Below are 21,646 nucleotides of genomic sequence, written 5' to 3'. Positions count from 1 at the left end.
CTCGGAACTATTTGCTGCAACGTCACCTGTTCATTCACTTGGGCCGTGTGGCCTGACCTGCTCCCTGTGTTTCTGTACCGACTGCGGCAAGGTTCACGTTTGCAAGCTGGAGCGAACCTATCCAACAGCTGGGAAAATCACATTGCGAGGCGTTGATCGCCGGCAACCAGACCCAGCCAAGTTCGAGCTGCTGTACAAGATGGCCATTGACATTGTTTCCTTGACCAAGTTCATTTCGCGCAAACATCAAATTGAGGAGCATCACAAACAAAACAATAACTGACATTAATTTACCAGGTATCAACATATTGTATTTGTATTTTTTTCTGGTTGAATCATGTGTTTATTATTTGACATTTAACTTCTGAAGTAACCAATTCGATATCTATCCAGGAGGGAAAATAGTAATCTGTGTAATATTACACGTTTAAAGGGGTACACGCAGGAATGTAATTTTAAGTGTTTATTTTGACCAAGGTGATGTGCATGCTTTTGCATGCGATTTTACCATCGGTTTTTTTGCTGTGAAGATAAAGAACGGAGATTCTCAATGTCACAAACAGCCTGCCGCCGCCTTCGCCAGAATGAGGTTATTTTCCACCCTCTTCATCTTGTTTCCACCTTGGCAATAAACATTTTGTTCCGTTCTTCACTTCGACACGCTTTTTTCCACCTCGTGCGCTTTCTCTACCTGTGGTTTGATTCATCTCTGTTGCCATCGAATCCTCATTCTTATGAGCGGGGTGGAATTCTCACCGTGTTACTATCTGACAGATGATTGTGCCTCTTATTCCTCATTCTAGGTGAGCGGGAATGGTGGGAACCCAAGGTTCTTATTTAAAAGGTGGGAATTGTTTTGAAAATTTCCCGTGAATGATGTTCAAAAAAATTATAAGACATGTTTTATGTGAAATAAGGGTAAAACTTTTTTTTTCACAGAATTCCCACCTTTATTAAAACCACCTTGGTGAGAAGTGTTAAGCCCGTTTTCACCACAACAAAAAGTAGTGTGCGTATGTGCGTGTGTGTGTGATTGAAGTGAAAAAGGTGAGTCAATGATGCTTCTTATGCTGGATCTTCCTCCTTGCCAGGCTGTTGGAGCATATCACACTCTGGAGCATTGAACCTGTCAGTGAGGAACGGACGACGCACGGGGTGTGATGTGTGAGATTGAAAGAAGAGCTTATCAAACACGGTGGCAGTAGAGGTAGAAGTGATTGATTGAGAACTTGTTGACGTCTCGCTGAGCTGCCAAATGAGGTTGCGTTTGCCGCTTGTTGTGGTGAAGAAGATGATTTCGTCTAGCGCGCACACACACGCTCTCACACATTGTTGTTCAAGCTGTTGTTGTTGATGCTTTTGGGAGTAGGGAGTACATATCTTGACATATTTGCGAGACACAATAACTCACACAGAGGCTCATTCACTCAAGTGTGTGTGTGTGTGTGAGAGAGGAAAAATAGACATCTCACAGCGAGGATAAGAGGAGTGATCACTTTGTTGCCTTCTTCTTTCTTCCCTCTGCTTGTTTTCTTGCTCGTAGAAGTGTTTTCCTTCTGATTGAATGGCGGGCGAAACAATGATTTGGCTGAGAAATGGTAGTAAATGTGATAACATTTTGGTTGGGGAAAAAATGTGTGTTATATTGTATTTTTTTGTTTTTTTTTTTTTTTGTAAATGTTCTTTAAAAAGTTCAAATCAAATAATAATGAAGAAATTTTCGTTATGTTTTTCCAAAAATGTTCAAATTCATGTCAAAAGTTCGAAAAAGTTTAAAATCACAAAAATCTAAGAATTGATTCACAAATTAGCGAAAAATTTAATTAAAACTTGAAAAGGATATTCCTTCTTTTTATAAGTTTTTATCACCCTTCATTTATGGAGCTACCATAAATATTGGTACAAAAATTGCAGTGCATTGCACTAAAAACAATTCAAAATGTAGTTTTCTGAGTTGATATATTTTACATATTTTTGTTTTCACTTTTGGCGTTTTGCTCAATCTTGCTCAAAGTTTAGATAAGTCTCCACAAAAATGACTCCTTCTCCACATAAAATTGTTTTTTTTAGTTTGGTTGCCAATTTTGACCTCGATTTTGATACCCGAGGACGAGTTTTGTTAAAAATGAGTTTTCATACAAAAATGACTGTTTTAAATCGCTAATAATTTTGCAGGATCAAGTTGGTCTGTTCGACAAATGTTGTAGAGCATATTTCTTTATGTGAATCTCTTTTTTGATAGTACTTGAATGGAAAATTTACACCCTCTAGCTGAAATTGAAGAAAATGTGGGTTTCCCATACATTTTTTCGATTGTTAATACAAACTTCACTCTCGAGTATTAATGGGCTCACCCGGATTTCGATATGTTTTTGCCTCAGGAACATTTTTTCATACAACAAAAATTCCCAAAAATCGTTTAGAACTCGCGATTTGCGATTTACTTAAAAATGGTCGGTTTTCATTTAAAAATATCATATTTTGTTCTAGAACCTTGAAAATTTCGTTCAAATTCAAATTAAAATATTTTTTTTCTTTGTTGTTGCACTTACGTCACATAGTCAAATCAATTTGAACATTAGATTTTGCAAGCATCTGTTTATTTTTGTGCACTTTTTAAAATTATGTTCTTACTTCTCCTGTTACCAATCACGGGTGGATTTTCGCTCAGAATTGTTTTTTTTTTTTATAATTTTAAGACATCCTATTCGAACTCATAAGATTTTAGGCAATACAATTTTAAACAACTTTTTAGCACGATTCACAAGTTTTCACATTTTACATGAAATTTTTTCAACTGAAATTGCCTATAAATTTGGAGATTTTTGTTAATTGTGTTTCAAAAACACATATTATTTTTTATTTACAAACTTATTTAACCTTCTCGTATTGGAAAAATTGTCCTAAGAATCCGAAAATGTATTCCGTTTTCCGATTCAAAATCATGTTCATTGAGAAAATAATGACACTTTGAGAAGTTTAAAATAATGACTTTCATCATCATTTTCTTAACTATAGTTAACTAACTTTTTAAACCTTTTAAAATTTTATGAAAAGTTCTTCTTGAGGTACTTTGAAGACTTCTCTACCACGGTCAGTATTTTTTAAACCATTCCGTACGTATTTTAATTGTACTCTTCATTTTGCGGAAAAATCATCGCAAACCTATCAAAGTCACCCCGTTTTACTGAAAATTAGGCTTTTTCGTCGTTCAAGAAAGACAGGAAAAATAAGTAGTTTCACGACGGAATTGCAAAAATGTATTTTAAACTATTTTTAGTTGATTAGACTGATTCTCCATGATATTTTTAACATTCTTAAAAAAAACTTCTTGTTTTTTCGGTCCGATTTTAAAGGAAAGGCTACATAGGGGAAATATACCCTTTCTAATCAAACACCTATCTTCGTCATATGGAGAGTTTGATGCCTGATTAAAGCTCCAAAAATATTATTTGAGCTATAAACTTACCAGCAACAGCACCGCCTCAAGTAAGCACGCAAATGTATGCCAATTACTGGTAAAAAAGATCAAGTTTAATGTACTTTTGATCATAATTTCTATTTTGCGAGACTATTTCTCGTCATTTTGGTGGCACAAACATCCACTCGCAAGATGAGAGGTTGACTGCTTAACGAAAGTCGCCATTAATATCATTTCACTTGCGCTAACGATTTCAAAGCGCTTAAGATATAAAATTGCTTCCAACTACCAGCAACATGTTCTTTTGACCGTTACTTAGTCACTCACTTGAAAAATAATCCCGAAACATGTAAATAATTAGCAAGCGCCATCAAAAAAAACGCCATGCTAAGTCTTTTGACGTTTCAATTTTGACCACACATTCCAATCGAAGGCTGAAGAAAACCGAACGAGAAGCGAAGGCAAATAAAGAACAAAGGGGGCAAACAACACCACCACCTGTTGGAGTGAGCAAGTGCTGCCAGGAATCTTTCGCTATAAATGCTACATTGCGTGAGTGTTCGCTTAAAATTTCATCAATTTTGGCAGCACTAAGTAGACCCAAAAGAGCGCTGGAAGAAAAAAAGAACTAAGCTGAAAATAGAAAAATGGGCGTGGCCTAATGCACACGACTGATTAGAATGCGTTTTTGAAATATTTTTTTAAAATGCTTGTAAAAGGAATAGCATAACTTTTAATAAAAGTGAAAATAAACAGAAATATTCACAACAAGTTGCTCTACTCGTTGGTATAGGGGAGAGTGGGGAGACTTGATCCCCTTTTTTTGTATCGTACATAACTCTGTAAATTTCTCACAAAACTATAAACTTTTTGCATGAATTGAAAGCTTAAACTTTCATCTATGTTTGGCTAATAAGGGTATTTTGTCAGATGAACTCTTCGAGTCATGCCAAGCGTTTAAAACAAATATTTAAAACCGGCATTTTAAAAATGTTAGGGGTAACTTGATCCCCCTTTCAACATTTTGAGAAAATCTTAAGTAAAATGTTTCTTATTCATCCAAACATTTAATTTTCAAAAAGTTACAGCAATTTCACATAAAACCTGTACGTTTGTGTTCAAAATATAACAAGTTTAGTATGTAAAATATTTAAAAACTTAAAATATTATTTTTTAGACCAAAATTAAGCATGTTTACAAAAGCTGGAAATTTTGGTTTACAAAACTTTTGAAAAAAGGTTCAAACTGCAGTAAGCTATGTACAACTATACTAAAGGAAACTATGTATGAAAACCCAGCTCAATTAATTAATCTTGAGGCTGATTCCAGTGACTGTAAAAATGCAGGGATCAAGTCTCCCTAAACGCAATTTTTTAAACAATTGATTGTAAAAATAGTATGACGGTAAATTTAACATCAAATGCGTAAGGGTTTTGGAGTTGATAAGTTTATCAAACTTTCAATTTTTTTGAATAATTTTTGAGTGTTTTCTATACATATCAAAAAAAGAAAAAAAGATCTCTTGGAAGTTTTTTGCAGCTCGTTTTAGAAAAATGTGTGTAACTCCATCTTGACATTTTTTAATTTTTTTCTTTGTTTTCTACAATGAGTTTTAGTTAATTTCGCACAACTTTCTAGAACAAAGCTAATTGTTTTACCCACATGCTGACGAGATACAGGCTTGGGATCAAGTGTCCCCGGGGATCAAGTCTCCCCACTTTCCCCTACTTGGTTTTACTGAATTTCAAGGAACACTCCAGATTATCCAGCATCATTCAAACAAGACCGCTAATTAGGCTTAAAATGGGTTTATTTCCCCTACTCATTAAACCGGTCCCGTGTGCATGATGAAGGCAAATTTAAAAAAAATAGAAAAAGATAAAAATATTTTTGTGTTTGTCATATAAAAATTCGTCAGTTTTTCATTTTTGTATTATAAAAAATAACAAAATTTCAAAATCGGGCTTCGTCATGCACACGGAATATGTCTTGATTTTCTTCACCCCAAATTTCAGCCAATTTGGTCCATCTCATCTCGCGATATCGTGGCACCCGTAAATCAACTCGGTGTTCCGATAAAATCGCTCCCAAAGTTTGACAGTCCCTTTGCACGTGGCAAAAGTTTAAACTTAAATCGTGAAACATGAAACACTCAGGATTGATTGGAATTCATCTTTTTAAAGGATTTAATAAATATTTGGAATTATGAAATATTGAGATTTTCTACATGTCGATGCCTCTGTGCTCTGATGTACTAACTGACTTTTGGGCCAAAATGAGTTAATGATGACATCTTTTAGCTAATTAAATTCCCTACAAAACGCTTCTAACAGATCTGAAAAATTCGTTTCCTACGCGGAGATATCGCCCTGCAACCATTTGTACTAACTGACATTTTCGAACGCATCATGGATGTGCTCTCTTATTTTCATCATGGCTTGACCTTTTGAAAACACGCAAATCCATAAAAATACGATTACACTATAATATTATGGTGAATTGCCAGGTGTCCTTACTAGTTTGAGCAATATTATGGAGCACTATTTTGGAAGGCAATTAGCACAAGTGTGCACATTTGGATACGTGAAGAAGTTGCAAGTTAGACGAAGTGTGTCAAATAATTATTTAGTGGCAGAGTTTTTTTAATTGGATAACCCCTAAGTGTGACATTGGTAGGTGGATGTTATTGTTACGTAGTTTTTGGATAGGACGACCCCCGCAGTTGTTCTAAGTGTGCACAACGTCTTAAAAATGTTTTAAATTGGATATTTTTGTTAGGCCAAGTGTGAGATTAATTAGTGGATGTTATTGTTACAGAGTTTTTTTAATGGACGACCCCTGCAGTTGTGCTAAGTGTGCACAACTACTTGGGGGGTTTTTGAATTGGATATTTGAGTTAGGCTAAGTGTGATATCGGTGAATGGATGATGTTGTTACGTAGTTTTATTTATTGGACGACCCCGGCAGTTGTGCTAAGTGTGCACAACGGCTTAAAAAATGTTTTAATTGCGGTGTATTACGGTGTAACGAATGTCACGGTGTAAAGAATGCTACGATGCAACGAATGTTGCGGTATAACAATGTTACGGTGTAACCATACTACGGTGTAACCATACTGCGGTGTAACGAATGTTACGGTGTAACCATAATACGGTGTAACGAAAGTTACGGTGTAACCATACTACGGTGTAACGAATGTTACGGTGTAACGAATGTTACGGTGTAACGAATGTTACGGTGTAACGATTGTTACGGTGTAACCATACTACGGTGTAACCATACTACGGTGTAACGAATGTTACGGTGAAATGTATGTTACGGTGTAACGAATGTTACGGTGTAACGTATGTTACGGTGTAACGAATGTTACGGTGTAACGATTGTTACGGTGTAACCATACTACGGTGTAACCATACTACGGTGTAACGAAAGTTACGGTGTAACCATACTACGGTGTAATGAATATTACGGTGTAACGTATGTTACGGTGTAACGAATGTTACGGTGAAACGAATGACACGGTGTAACGAATGTCACGGTGTAACGAATGTTACGGTGTAACGAATGATACGGTGTAACGAATTTTACGGTGTAAAGAATGTTACGGTGAAATGTATGTTGCGGTGTAACGAATGTTACGGTGTAACGTATGTTACGGTGTAACGAATGTTACGGTGTAACGAATGTCACGGTGTAACAAATGTTACGGTGTAACGAATGATACGGTGTAACGAATGTTACGGTGTAAAGAATGTTACGGTGAAATGTATGTTGCGGTGTAACGAATGTTACGGTGTAACGAATTTTACGGTGTAACGAATTTTACGGTGAAATGTATGTTGCGGTGTAAAGAATGTTACGGTGTAACGAATGTTACGGTGTAACGTATGTTACGGTGTAACGAATGTTACGGTGTAACGAATGTCACGGTGTAACTAATGTCACGGTGTAACGAATGTTACGGTGTAACGAATGTTACGGTGAAACGAATGTTACGGTGTAACGAATATTACGGTGTAATTATACTACGGTGTAACGAATGATATGGTGTAACGAATGATGCGGTGTAACGAATGTTACGGTGTAACGAATGTGATGGTGTAACGAATGTTACGGTGTAACGAATGATGTGGTGTAACGAATGTTACGGTGTAATTAATGTTACGGTGTAACGAATGATGCGGTGTAACGAATGATACAGTGTAACGAATGATGCGGTGTAACGAATGTTACAGTGTAACCATACTACGGTGTAACCATACTACGGTGTAACGAATGTTACGGTGTAACCATACTACGGTGTAACGAATGTAACGGTGTAACCATACTGCGGTGTAATGAATGTTACGGTGTAACCATACTACGGTGTAACGAATGTTACGGTGTAACGAATGTTGCGGTGTAACGAATGTTGCGGTTTAACGAATGTTGCGGTGTAACGAATTTTACGGTGAAACGTATGTTCGGTGTAACTAATGTCACGGTGTAACGAATGGTTCATGGTTCACTGAACCAGGATTGAACCACAAAGGGAGGTTTAAGCTGAATCAATAGGTGAACCTAGCCTAACCGGTTCATTTGGGAACTCTTATTGTGCACACTTAGCACAATTGCAGGGATCGTCCAATCCAAAAAACTACGTAACATAACATCCACTAGCTAATGTCACACTTAGCCTAACCCAAATATCCAACTCAAACACCCTTCGAGAAGTTGTGCACATTAAGCACAACTGCAGGGGTCGTCCAATCCAAAAAACTATGTAACAAAATCATCCACTAACCAATCTCAAACTTAGCCTAACTCAAATATCCAATTTAAACCATTTTTAAGTAGTTGTGCAAACTTAGCACAACTGCAGGGGTCGTCCAAACCAAAAAAAACACGTAACAACATCATTCACGTAGTTGTGCACACTTAGCACAACTGTAGGGGTCGTCCATGTTCAAAGACTAAGCATTGATTTTTTTTGGAGCACTTTTGTTCTATTCGATACAAACCAAGAATCCATTGCAAGAGATACACTTGTTCTAACTGCAATCTACCATAACAGTTCTAGGGGTTGTGTCCTGGATATCTCGCATTTCTAAAAAGGTCGTATGACATGATGGAAATAAAATAAACTAGCTCAAAGTTTTTACAAAATCTTTTTCTTCTGTTTGTAAGCGTAGATCTATTCGGTTTTCGTCATACTTGGTCTTATTGAAGCTATATCATGGATTATCATACTTATATTTATGAAACCTTACACTTCACTAAGTTTTTCTTCATAAAATTCAAGTTTTAACGGTAGTTGCTCTCAAAAACTGCAATTTTCACACTAAATTTAATGATAAACAAGTATATTAAAAAAGTATTGTTGAGAAAAATGTTCCTTAACTAGCAACAATTCAAAGTTACTACGCAAAAAACATTGAAACAACAAATAACTACTATTTTTACAATAAAATGACTCTACGCACTTTTGTACCAAGTGCCACGTTGGAAGTATACACGACTCTGCCATCGAAGAAGCTTTTTAGCTCAACTGCAAAATTCGCCCTGTGCACGTTTGTGCTAACTCATACAAATCACTGTTCAAGACACACTTGTGCTAATTGCAAGCGTGATTTTTTTTTCGTAATTTCTCTGCCAAATTTTTTTTTGCGTTTCAAAAGTTTTCATATTTTACCATGTCTTTAAGTTATGTCAGGAGCATACTTTAAAATTATTAAGACAATTGTTTGTCGAATAGTTTCCCAGAAACAGTAATTCAAAGTTAAAAAATCGATTTTCTCGTAACCACCAAAATGTCAGTTAGTATAAGAGAGCACACAAGCATCGATGTATGTAACCCTTTAAGGTTTTCAAGGAGTTCGACTTAACCCACTCTAGCTCTCTTGCACTCAATTGAAAGGTTATTTGTTAGGTTTTTAAGGAAAAAAAAATGTTGAAGGACGAAAAATCTAGGCTTGTTGAAATGAAACGATTTTTATTTAATTTTTCGTTAAATTTCTCATGAAATGCTCTAAACTGAACAGGACCCTCAAAGAAAATGTAAAAAGGCTTTTCTATGAGTTTTCAATATAAATATAGGGGAACTTATTTTAACTTAGATAAAGAGAATTTTCATATTGACTTTGCTCGTCATTTCAATAATAGTGATCGTTTTCTAAGTCTGTTTGCGTCTGAAAAAATAAGCTTTTATTTATGTTATTTGCCCATCGGATCCAAATTCTTCTAAATTTTCTATTGAGTTATTTTTAACTTTTTTTTATTGTGAGTGCATGTAAAGAATTTCAATGAAAAAATAACTTTTTATGTTCTAATCAACAAATGTCTAGATTCAGGTTCAATATAAATTAAACGTTGGAAGCCAACTAAAAGTTTAAATTAGATAATTGTGTTTTTATTATGCTATTACCTTGACAAACTTTTAGTATGCCTTGATCTAAAATAGTAGTTTATGCAACAAGTTGCAAAAAGAGGATTTTTTCAGCACGAGTCGTACATTTATCCAACGAGGTTCACCGAGTTGGATAAATACGAAGAGTGCTGAAAAAATCAAGTTTTGCAACGAGTTCCATACAACATTTTTTGTAATTCCGAAAAACACCCTTTGAGTGAAATTTTAAGTAAAATTTTCATGTATTTTGTCAATAAATCATTTAAGTCAAAAAAATGTTGAAAAGTGTTACTTTTCGAAACAAGTGTTGAAAAGTTCAACTTTTCAGCACCCATTTCAGTGCTGAAAAGTAGAGCTTTTCAGCATTTATTTTGAAAATTGTTGCTATTCGATTCTGTTATTTTTGGTACAGAAAAGTAGGCTATTTCGTCGTTCAAGAATGACAGGAAAAGTAAGTAGTTTCACGACGGAATTGCAAAAAAAGTATTTTTGTTTTTTGCTGTAAACAATTCAATTCATCGAAACATTATGAAACAAATATTTCCTTTACACCATTCATTACAATCCCTTTCAAACAATAAATAAAATGTATGTAACTTAATTCAATGAACCAATAAATTTCCACCCCGTCTCTTTCCCCCTGTAATGTGTAATCCGCTTACCATGTTTCTCCTTGTCGGCCGCCGTCGTCGCCGCCGTTTGCTGTAATCCGAGTGTGAAATGCGCGATAAATATATTAATAAATATAATGTGCAACACTTGATTAAATTTGAATGCGACGCCACGGCGGTGTTTCATTTTTTCCATCGCGACCCAACCCCCAAGGTGGGTGGAAGGGAGCTGAATCTGCACACTTTTTCTTTTTTCGCGTTTAGCTTTTTTTTGCTTGGATTTTTCCAATCACCACCCACTTTCAAACACACACAAGCACAAACTGCTCACTGTTGCACACTGACTTTTCCGGATGGCGTTGGATTTTTCTTTTTTTTTTCAGATTTTTCACCACCCCCACACAGAAAACACACACCGGTTGAAATCGTTGTATTCGTTGACGACTTTGGGGAGATTGCTATTATTACTATTGTTATTATTATGATTATTATTTTATGGTTGGTTGATGCTGCTCAGCAAGGGAGGGAAACCCGGTGTGATGGACTGCATCGATACAAGCACGTGGGACCGTGGGACTTTTCCGGTGTTTTCCACGTGAGTTTGCCACGTCGCTTTCGGGGAGGGAAGTTTTTTGTGCTGACAAATGTTAGCAAGTTCAATTACGGAGATTATGTTTTATTCTTATTTTTATCGTTTTGTGAATATTGATAAAAAGTGGCTTTTCCGGAGCAGGGGAAAAATTTTCCGGCTCACTTGGCCCGACCGACATCGTGGGGCTTGTTGTCACACACATGTTGGCGCATCGCTTCCAGCCAGCTGACGGTGTGCGGATTTATGCTGGATATCTGAAAGGTGGAAGAGAGAGAAAGGAAGAATTGTGGAGACGTTAGTCCTGGTGAAAAATGGCAGCGACAATATTGGAAAGTGAAATTGCATATAAACTATTGCGACACTTGTTCGCAATGGCGCAAGGAATTGAGCGCAGTTAGGGAGGGAATAAATCTGCAGTGTCAGGGAAGAACTTGAAGGGCAATTTTAGGCCAGTTGAATCTGTGTACCGTCAGTGGGGGTGACTATTGGTCAAAAAACGATTAACATTGAAAATCTTTCAAAGTAGAATTGTTCTTAGATAGTTTACTAACATTTTCCCAAAATATGGTTGAAAATTGACCCAATCTAACCCCTTAGAGGGGGTGACATTGGGTCGAATGAAACTAAAATGATGCTCAACAAAGATATGGTAAAAAAAAGTCATAAAACAGTATTCGAGGGATCGTATTGACATGCTACAATGTTTGAAATAGAGATTTTCAAACATTTGGGTACGTTTCGGGCAATTCCAACAAAAAATATTAAAAAGATGATTTTTCGAGAGGTCATTTTTGGCCAAAAACGTAGCACAATTTTAGACAGCTGTCATAATGTCAGGATTTGTTGAAGAAACAAGATTTTTTCAGCTAAGTCATCTTAAGATTTCCCCTACACAACCCTTTTAACAGAATTTAGTTTCATTGATAAGAACCTGAGAAATGGTAAAATCCGTTAAAAAAAAATCACTTTAACCCAATGTCACCCCCACAGACGGTATATCGGAAATATAACGCTGTAACATTTTTGAAACTGATTTTTAGCAAGCTTTTTCAAAAGTTCTCATATGCATACGAAACCCATAGCACATAAATGTGAATGAAAAAAAGCTCTGAAATAAAATAAATTGAGTTAAAAGTTATTATTATATGAAGAAGTCAGCTCTTTTCTTAATTTTCGAAAATATATACAAAATTTTAATAAATTTTATAACTAATTGTAATTTCTTTTAGTAGAAAACTGTCAATAGAACTGAAGAATTATTTCTGCTTAACTTTATTTTTTAATGAAGAAATATCATTCTTAAGTAGAAATAAAAAAAAGCCTTTGAAAACTATTTTGAATTCCTATATTTTCTACAATTAGTTATTTTTAATTTAGGGTGCCTAGAATATGGGACTTTTTTCACCGCTCCACAAGCTGAATATTGTTCTTTGACCTAATTAAGACTCTGGACAGAATTTGAGCAAAATCGGTCAACATTTACCCATTGGTACTCGAAGGTGAAGTTTGTATGGAAAAAATCGAAAAATTGTATGAAAACCCCAATTTTCTTACGGTTTTGTCTTCAGGGTGCGCTACTTCCATCCAAATATTCACAAAAGTAAGATTCTTATTGGAAAATTAATGCTCCACAACTTTGCGGAACACACCAAAGCTGTAAAACTCGATCCTGAAAAGTTATTAGTGATTTAAAAAAGTCATTTTTGCATGAAAAACATTTTCACCGACTTTTGGCTCAATCAATAATTTTATAAACAAAACTAGCTTAAACAAATTTCAGGCAAAATTATGACATTTTAAAAATTTTCCTTGAAATTTATATTTATTTGTTTAAAAAGCTTATAAACTTGGCTAACTAAATATAAACATTGATTTTTTTCTTAAAACTATATCAGCAACCTTAGTGATGATACATTTGACGTAAAAATAATAATTGAACAACTTAAATCAGTTTATAACAAGAAAAACTTTGACTATCAAAGTAACCTCGGAAATCAAACGAAGAATTTTTAACGTAAGTATTTTTTTAACGTCATTGAAAAAGGGTTTTTTTTTTCCAAAAATAGTGCATGGACTTTGAGTGGCCTACCCCAGTACATGTTTTAAAAATAAGAATCTAGAGAAAAACCTTACCAGTTGGAAAATATTCCAAAAATAAATTGAAATCCTACACCCAAACGGCGGTCGCATGATTGTGATGCATGGCGGCATGAAAGTATATCAGAATCTGCATAAAATCTGTCCTCATGCATTTTTTGCGATATGGGGGTATGACATTTTTGCCCGTTACCGACAATTATCGACATTATCGACGGCTTTTTGGTTGTATTCCACAAAAAAAAAACACTTAACAGAACGAGGATTAAACCACTAACTTCTTGGTTATTGATCCGACACGCTACCACCGCGCCATGGACGCTTGATGAAAAGTGAGTGAAAGAGCACCAACATATGCTTCTCTTTGGAGTGTTGCTCGGGGACGGGCCAGCGTTATATGTGTTGGTGAGAACTGCAGATCGTTGAAATGTTTACACGCGGGCTAAAATGATCTAGGGGCTTGCTGCAAAACATGTTATAAAATTCATTCATTTGTGGACCACCAATCAGTGAGGTACTCCTGGATTTTAGCTCCTGAAAAGTGCTTAAAAGTGCAAAAATGCCTCACGGCAAGAAAAAGAGGCGGTCCTCACCAGCAGGATCGGCAGATTTGAAGAAGCTAAAGAATGCCGAAGCGCTACCTGCAAAGCCAGGCAGTTTGAGCAAGGACGCTCAAAAATTGTCTGGAAACCAGTTCGCTACCCTCCCTGTGGACGTGAGCGAGAAGGAAGAATTTGAACGACAGGAAAAGTTGCCACCCATTTTTGTGAAAACATCGTCATCGGATTCGGTGCGAAAGTGGCTGACCGGGTTTATCAAATCTGGTGCTTTACGAGCTTCCATTCGCTTGTGTGCTGATGGACTCAAAATTCTGCTACCTACCAGAAAGGATTACAACTACGTTCGGGATTTCCTGAACAACACAAAGATTGAATACTACAGCCATGACGATCCAGGTAAACGCCCCATGAAACAGGTCCTCCGTGGCCTGTACGACATGGATGTGAGTGTGCTGAAAGAAGAGCTTAAAACTCTGAAGTTGAACGTGATCGAAGTCTTCAAGATGACGAGACACAACAAGGACATCAAGTATCGTGATCAACTGTACCTGGTTCATCTCGAGAAAGGATCGACAACGCCTTCTGAGCTGAAAGCAGTTCGGGCAATTTTCAACATCATCGTGACTTGGGAACGTTATCGTCCAGTGCACCGTGACGTGACACAGTGTTCGAACTGTTTGCAGTTTGGACATGGTGGAAGGAACTGTTTCATCAAGAGTCGTTGTGCAACCTGCGGAGGTGAGCACAAAACTCAAGCTTGCGAAACAATCAACGAGAACATCGAAGCGAAATGCTTCAATTGCGGCGGCGACCATTCGACCAAGAATCGGAGCTGCCCAAAACGAGCTGAGTTTGTGAAAATTCGGCAGCAAGCGACGACGAGGCACCAACCAAATCGTCGCAAAACACCACCAGCATACACGGACGTGGATTTTCCTGCTTTGGCGTCGCCATTAGCAGGATCTGTTCGAGTGGTTCCAAATCTGCAGCCATTGCCGTTGAATCAGCGGCAAAAAGTTGCAGTGAATACAACACCTCCAGGCTTCAGTCAGCAGCCGAAGGAAAACCAACCAACGTCAACGGGTGAAGGCAGTAGTGACCTGTTTTCACCACAAGAACTTTTGAACATTTTCATCGAGATGACAACAACACTGCGTGGTTGCAAAACTCGCCAGGAACAAGTAAGAACTCTTGGAGCATTCATCTTAAAATACAGTTCGTAGTTTACTCGTTCTAGTGATTTTGAATATTTCAATGAATTTACATTTTTTAGTTTTAAGTTAGGATTAGTTTTTAAAGTGATTTTTTCTTTTTTACCCAAATGTATTCGATTCAATACAATAATGTAAAACAATTTGAAGTAAATAAAACAAATGTGATCAGTTAATAATAAAACGAAAAATACAACAAAGATGAAGAGCATTAGGCCATACCACTTAGCATGTAAAAGAAATGTAATTATTATAAGAAAGTTCAATAAAGACATATTTAATTTCAAAAAAAAAAAAAAAAATGTTATAAAATATGACATTTTCTGCAGCAAATCCACTGTTGCAGATTTTGAGATATATTTTTCCTTTGGGTGTATCAATGTCACCCCGGTTAACTGTATCAAATTCATTAAAATTCTAGCAAAAAATAGGCTTTTAGTTAAACAAATTTCAGGAGTTCATCTTTTGAGAAGATAAAAAATTAATTAAAAATAGCTATTTTTTTAAATAGTTAGTTTTATTTTCTGAAATCCCTAGCCATAACCTTCAACTTTCCCGAAGACACAAATTCGATCAGATAATCCTTGAGTAATTCTCTCAAAATTTTCAATTATTTTTCGAGACTTTTATTCCTTTTTTTTTTTGAATAAAATTGTGTTCATAAGTGAAAAGAAAACATTTTACATCATAAGATTTTTTCGGACTGCTGTCATCGAATAAGCCCTAATTTTTCAAACTCTATCAATTACTCGGAAACTTTTGGTTCGATTATTAATGCAAAAAAGAGAAAATTTTGTAAATAAACTTTTCGGTTCCTTTCTACAAAAAATATTTTGAGGTTGTGTTTATTTTTAGAGAATTTGCCTTTCAAACGTCTTTCATGGATTTTTAATGCTCTTCTTTTTTCAGAGAATTTATTATTTCTCAGAAAATTAAATTTTCTTAGTTGAAACTTTATTATAATTTTTTTTTTATCTTAAAAATAAGTAACTGATTGTCAAGTTTGGTCATGCTCCTACATGTGTATCACAAAGTCTTTTTTATTTAAAAAAAATCGCTCCTATAAAAGATAATGATTTAACATTTTTTAAATAAAAATGCATAAGATAACCATGAAGCTTCAAAGAAAATCGCATCCCTTCCAAATTAATTTCACACAGCTCGTGTTGTTCAAAACATGTCTTTTTTGTCATCTCAAGCTTATCTAAAAATGGATTGATAGAATTTTGTTCTGTGTGTAACTTTTTTTTTTTGAATACTTCGCATCAATACATTCAACTTTGCTGAAAACACCAAATTTATCAGAATAACCGTACTCATGATTTCGATTTTAATGTGTATCCAAAGAGTACTTTGAAAATAATTTTTAATATGTTGAATTTTTGGACTTCTTTGACATTTATGGCTATCAAACTTGTTAAAAAATTTGATAGTTTTAATGGCAAATGAATCAAATAAAAAAACACCCTTTTGGTAGATACGTTTGCATACGTTGTGGAAAAATAAAAGAATCTACTCCTAAATATTTAATGGACTCTCTCTAGTTTATGAGTGCTAAAAAGAATCAGGAAAATGATTTGCCATTGCTGAGATAAAATTTAACTAAACAAAAATCAATAAAGAAATATTTTCACAAATATTCAACTCCATTCTAGTTTTAAATATGAATCTTTACTGATAATTTTGCAAAAGCCCAAATTAGTTGCCTAATTAAACGAAAATAAAACAATACAATGTACCAATCGGAAACGAAAGTTTCTCTCCATGAAACCCCTCCCAAAATAAATTGCCCAAACAAGTGTAATAATCAGTCTCGTTAACGCATGTATGGCTTTGATAAACAACGAATTACTTCAGATTGAATAAATTTTTCCGAGCTCAACCCGGGCTTTCCAGGGCGTGGATCGCGACGGCTGTTTTATTTTTTTCGCCGAAGCTGCACTACTGGGGCACACAGATCCTCGCTCTGAGAGTCAGGAGGGGGCTGCATGTCATAAAAGTCAATCAATTTTTTATTGCATTCTCATTCCGACGATTCCGTGAATGCTTTTATGAAAATTCATCTAGGGGAAGTGAGGCCATACTGGTTAGTGATATTGTAACTTTTTTCAAATTCTAACAAATAAATTGCAAATAAATTTTACAGCTAAAATCATAGACACAATGTCAATTATCAAAATTTCTGAAAACTCATAAAATCAATTTCCAAAATAGAAACCTTGTACCGTGTAGGCAGCTGCACTCGGATCTCGATTATTGTGCGGGGTTTTATATTGCGAGCGAGTTGTAAAATATGGGAATAAATTTTCCTGTCAAGTCCCTATTGGAAAACAGAAGCCACGAACCAATCCGGAGGTTTCGATTTGATGGAAGCCCCGTAATTACGCTCCGACAGACTGATATAAATTGAGTTATGTGCCTGCCAGTTCTCTGAAGCGGGAGCTGCTCGGTTGGTACTTGACATGTTGAAAACTAGAATTTGTATTCTTCAGTTATTGATTCAATTGATTTGCAGGAAGTGAATTGTAATTGAATCTTTGAACATGCATTTGCAATCGAAGCCATTTGAACATAATTTGTTCCACTTTTTAAATACCTTACCTGTAGCGAAATTCTTTAGAGTGTATTTTATAAATATTCTTTAAATCTTTAAAAATTAAATTTCTCCTTTTAAGCATTGCAACAAGCAAAATGAAGTTCAATAGTCCCTTCCAACAAGGACATGTCTCGAATGGTGACACCAGCACGACCCGTACACCACAATTGCCTCGAGGACCACGGCATAAGAATCCCCTCAACACGTGCACACAGTACGACGCATTGCTTCCAGCTCATTTTGGCGATGTTTCCGTTTCTTGGATGCCACTTCTTCAGACCAACCGGTTCATTTGTTCCGTTTAACCCTTGATTGTCATTTTGTAATTACTGTTTCATTTTGACAAGAGACTTAATTGAAATTGCAATTGTTTATTTATTGCACATTTCTAATTTTTATTAAATATTATTTTTGGATACATTTTTTATCAAGTTTAGTTCTTTAAGGGATAACCCGTTGACCACCAAAGAATGGATAAATGTCACCCCGTCCGACCACGTATTTTTCCTCGCTTCTGTCTGTTCTGGACAAAAAAAAAGTGGGCAGGGGTTCAAACTTGGCATTCCCAGCACGTAGCAATAGATCAAAAGCTCATCCTAAATGCTGGGGCGCCTCTCCCGGCTCTTTGTGTGACTTGTGGCCAACAACCCAAATGAAGACACTTCACTTACATTACGTTCGTGCCACGTGTGTGGCTGAAGTGACCCCTATCAAAATGTTAAAAATTGTTGGACAAATGTTGAATATTTGAAGAAGTTAAAGAAATTTCTTGTAATTTTTAAATTAACTTATGAATCGAACTTTATTTTTCTTCATTTGTTTGCTAATTTCTTATCAAATATTCAAAATCACTGCTTTTCACATTCCACCTCATAAAACCACCACCCCCAATTAATACCAACCACCTGAACAGTGGTGTTAGAGGAGGGGCGGGAACTTAAAAATGCAAATGAATGACTGTGCCTAATTAGGCGTAAAATTCCCGCAGGAAACGCCACTCATTCGGCGATGCTTTCCGGAAACCGGCCGATATGCAGCTGCTTCTGTGACTGGATTGTCATCCGGTTCCGGTCGGTCATCAACCGCGGCCAGTGCAGCCAGAAAACACCTGCTGTTTCTGTTTTTGGGATATGGAGGGGGAGAATCTGGCCCAAGGCAATTTGTATTTAAATCGAACGCCAATCAAGTTAAAGAGGGCTCATCCAGGAGCAGATATGACGCGTACTGTGTTTGGGGACACACTGGGAATGTTGGTTCAAGAATCAAAACTTCAGAACCAATGTCTATAGTGAATTGTCTAATTTCAAAACATAACGCAATCTTCTGGATGCTTTAGGCTTTCAGTGTTTATTTGTTATCACAGTTAAATTTTAAGCACCAGGAACGATTTGTGCGGACCCAAATTATGGCCAACATCATCGTTGCGTCCAGTCATTGCAGGACACCTTTTCTAATCATCAAGAAGAGTTGCCAGACCTGAGAGCTGCCTATTTTTATTTTGAATTCTAATATAAACATTTTATTTGTATTTACTTCAGAAAAAAAAAATCTGGATTTGTTTATAACATACACTTTTAATCTATCATCTCTAACGAACAAGCTATGAAAACACTTAAAAACTGGAAAACATAAAAGAAAATCTAACGGTTCTAATGTAAGTCATAAGGTCGAAATGACAAAAGGTAAGGCCAACAAGTCGAAAGACTTGATGTTAAAAGGGAAATAAGGTCAAATGTACCTTTTCTCTTTTTTTTTTTTTTGACAAATCTAGTGAGTCCATTATTTTGAGTACTTTATTCATAGATAATTTGTACATTGTTCAAACATGAGAGGTTTTTTTTTACTACAGGAATAATCTGAACTCATTTTATTATTTCAAAGTAAACTTTTTAGTTTTTCCAAGTTTTTTCATATTTTTTTTTGTAATTTGCTTTTTTTTAAACATGAGATATTTGCGTGTAGAATAATTTAAAAACTACAATATCATTCAGCTGGTTCATCGTTTTTGATGTTGTTTTTTTAACTTGTTTTACTGTACCATTATGTTCAATTAAAAAAAAAGCAATCATTTGCGAAGTCTGACCAATTGGAGTAGTTGTACATACTACCGTTGTTCTACCTTGGACCTTTTGTCTTTCAACCTAGTGCCTTTTGATCTCTTTGTCATACATTTGGTTCAATTATAATTGTTTTACTTTTAAGCTTCAACTTTAAAACATGTTTTAATTTCTGCATTATTTTTAAATGGAACATCTATCAAATGAAAAAAACATTTAAAAATAATTAAGGAAAGATTAAAATTATAAACCCAAGTTACTGAAATTGGGAAAAGTGAACAATAGAACCCTTTGGTCTGATTAGATTCTTTGAAATAAATTCGTCTAGCAATTTTTTTTAAAGGTCCTACAAGCTATTGTGCTTCATATGTTTATAGCACCTTTTCAACAAATAAAAACTCTATATAATATGCAAATTGAATCTCATGGTGCTGATTTTTTGTTCCATCCCATTCCACAGTGGTCCAGATCGCAAAATTAAGTGGAAATTGGATTTTCCGAAAAATGGTTAAGTTTTGGAGCTTTGGTGTCTTCAGAAGAGTTGTTGCATATGGAAAGGGGCAACTTTTGGTTTGTTAGGGTGGTTCACGATTAGGGTGATTTTGAAATCTAACTTTACAGGAATATTTTTGGTCTTCGTTGACGCTTGCAAGCAACTTTGTCGAAGACACCAAAACTTTATCTCGAACGCCTCCTACGACCAAATTTATAGAAAGCATCTGAGCAAACCTTCAAAATCAGTTTTTAACGTGGCAATTCAGGTGGAAGTGGTAAGCACTTTTAGAGCTCTAAAAACAAACATTTTAGTATCTGACAAGTCAATTTGGACTTAAGGGTCAAAAGTTAAGCGATTTTAAGGTAAAGAGATGCAAATTTAAAACTTAAATGGCTCGAAAGGCGCAAGCCAGCGCTAGGTTGCATTTGAAAGAGATCCAGCACTACAAACGCTGAAAATCTCAGGGTGTTTTTCTTAAACTCGAGATATCTTCATTTGAAAAGTCTAATTTTCAAGGAAACCCTGACCACCTAACGAATTTCGAAAATTGTCCAAATATGTTAATTTTGCCCGCTGAATCTGAATCTGCCCTCAGAATTGACCCAAAGTGTCGAAAAATCGATTTTTGGTCATATTTTGGGTTTTCATGAAAAATTATCATTTAAACCCAAAATATGACCAAAAATCGATTTTTCGACACTTTGGGTCAATTCTAAGGGCAGATTAAGATTCAGCGGGCAAAATTACATGGAAAAACATATATTTGGACAATTTTCGAAATTCGTTAGGGTGGTCCCATAAGGGTTTCCCTTGAAAATTAGACTTTTTCAAATGAAGATATCTCGAGTTTAAAGAAAAACACCCCTGAGATTTTTTCAGCGTTTGTAGTGCTGGATCTCCTCTTTCAAATGCAACCTAGCGCTTTAAATTTGGCTTGCGCCTTTTCGAGCCATTTAAGTTTTAAATTTGCATCTTTTTTACCTTAAAATCGCTGTAACTTTTGACCCTTAAGTCCAAATTGACTTGTCAGATACTAAAAATGTTTGTTTTTTAGAGCTCTAAAAGTGCCCCGATTACCACTTTTCTCTAAAACTTAACCCTGAATTGCCACGTTAAAAAAACTGATTTTTGAAGGTTTGCTCAGATGCTTTCTATAAATTTGGTCGTAGGAGGCGTAGATTACGAGATAAAGTTTTGGTGTCTTCGACAAAGTTGCTTGGATTGGCAAGCCCGTCAACTTTTTAGAAGACGAAAAAATTCCCAAAAATATTCCTGTAAAGTTAGATTTCCAAAATCACCCTAATCGTGAACCACCCTAATTTTCAACCAAACCAAAAGTTGCCCCTTTCCATATGCAACAACTCTTCTGAAGACACCAAAGCTCCAAAACTTAACCATTTTTCGGAAAATCCAATTTCCACTTAATTTTGCGATCTGGACCACTGTGCATTCCCCATGAGCAATTCTCTACCAAAACCGGAAATGGATTTTATTAGTATTTTTTGATTTGGCTCAAACTTTGTGGGGGCCTTCCCTATGACCAAATATGCTATTTTGTGTCATTGGTTCACCCATACAAGTCTCCATACAATTTTGGCAGCTGTCCATACAAAAATGGTA

General features: G+C 35.7%; 1 protein-coding gene across 1 annotated transcript in view; it reads right to left on the bottom strand.

Moving 5' to 3' along the window:
* The window catches only part of LOC6036051, a 747,764-nt gene that overhangs the window by 562,219 nt on the left and 163,899 nt on the right, over positions 1 to 21,646 (bottom strand). The window contains exon 2 of the mRNA XM_038257515.1: positions 10,469 to 11,263. Coding sequence (XP_038113443.1) covers positions 10,469 to 10,613 — 145 coding nt within the window. The 5' untranslated portion in view covers positions 10,614 to 11,263. The remainder of the gene's footprint in view (positions 1 to 10,468; positions 11,264 to 21,646) is intronic.

Source organism: Culex quinquefasciatus, chromosome 2, assembly GCF_015732765.1.
Source record: "Culex quinquefasciatus strain JHB chromosome 2, VPISU_Cqui_1.0_pri_paternal, whole genome shotgun sequence".
Classification (NCBI taxonomy): domain Eukaryota; kingdom Metazoa; phylum Arthropoda; class Insecta; order Diptera; family Culicidae; genus Culex; species Culex quinquefasciatus.
This window is presented reverse-complemented; position numbering and strand designations above follow the sequence as displayed.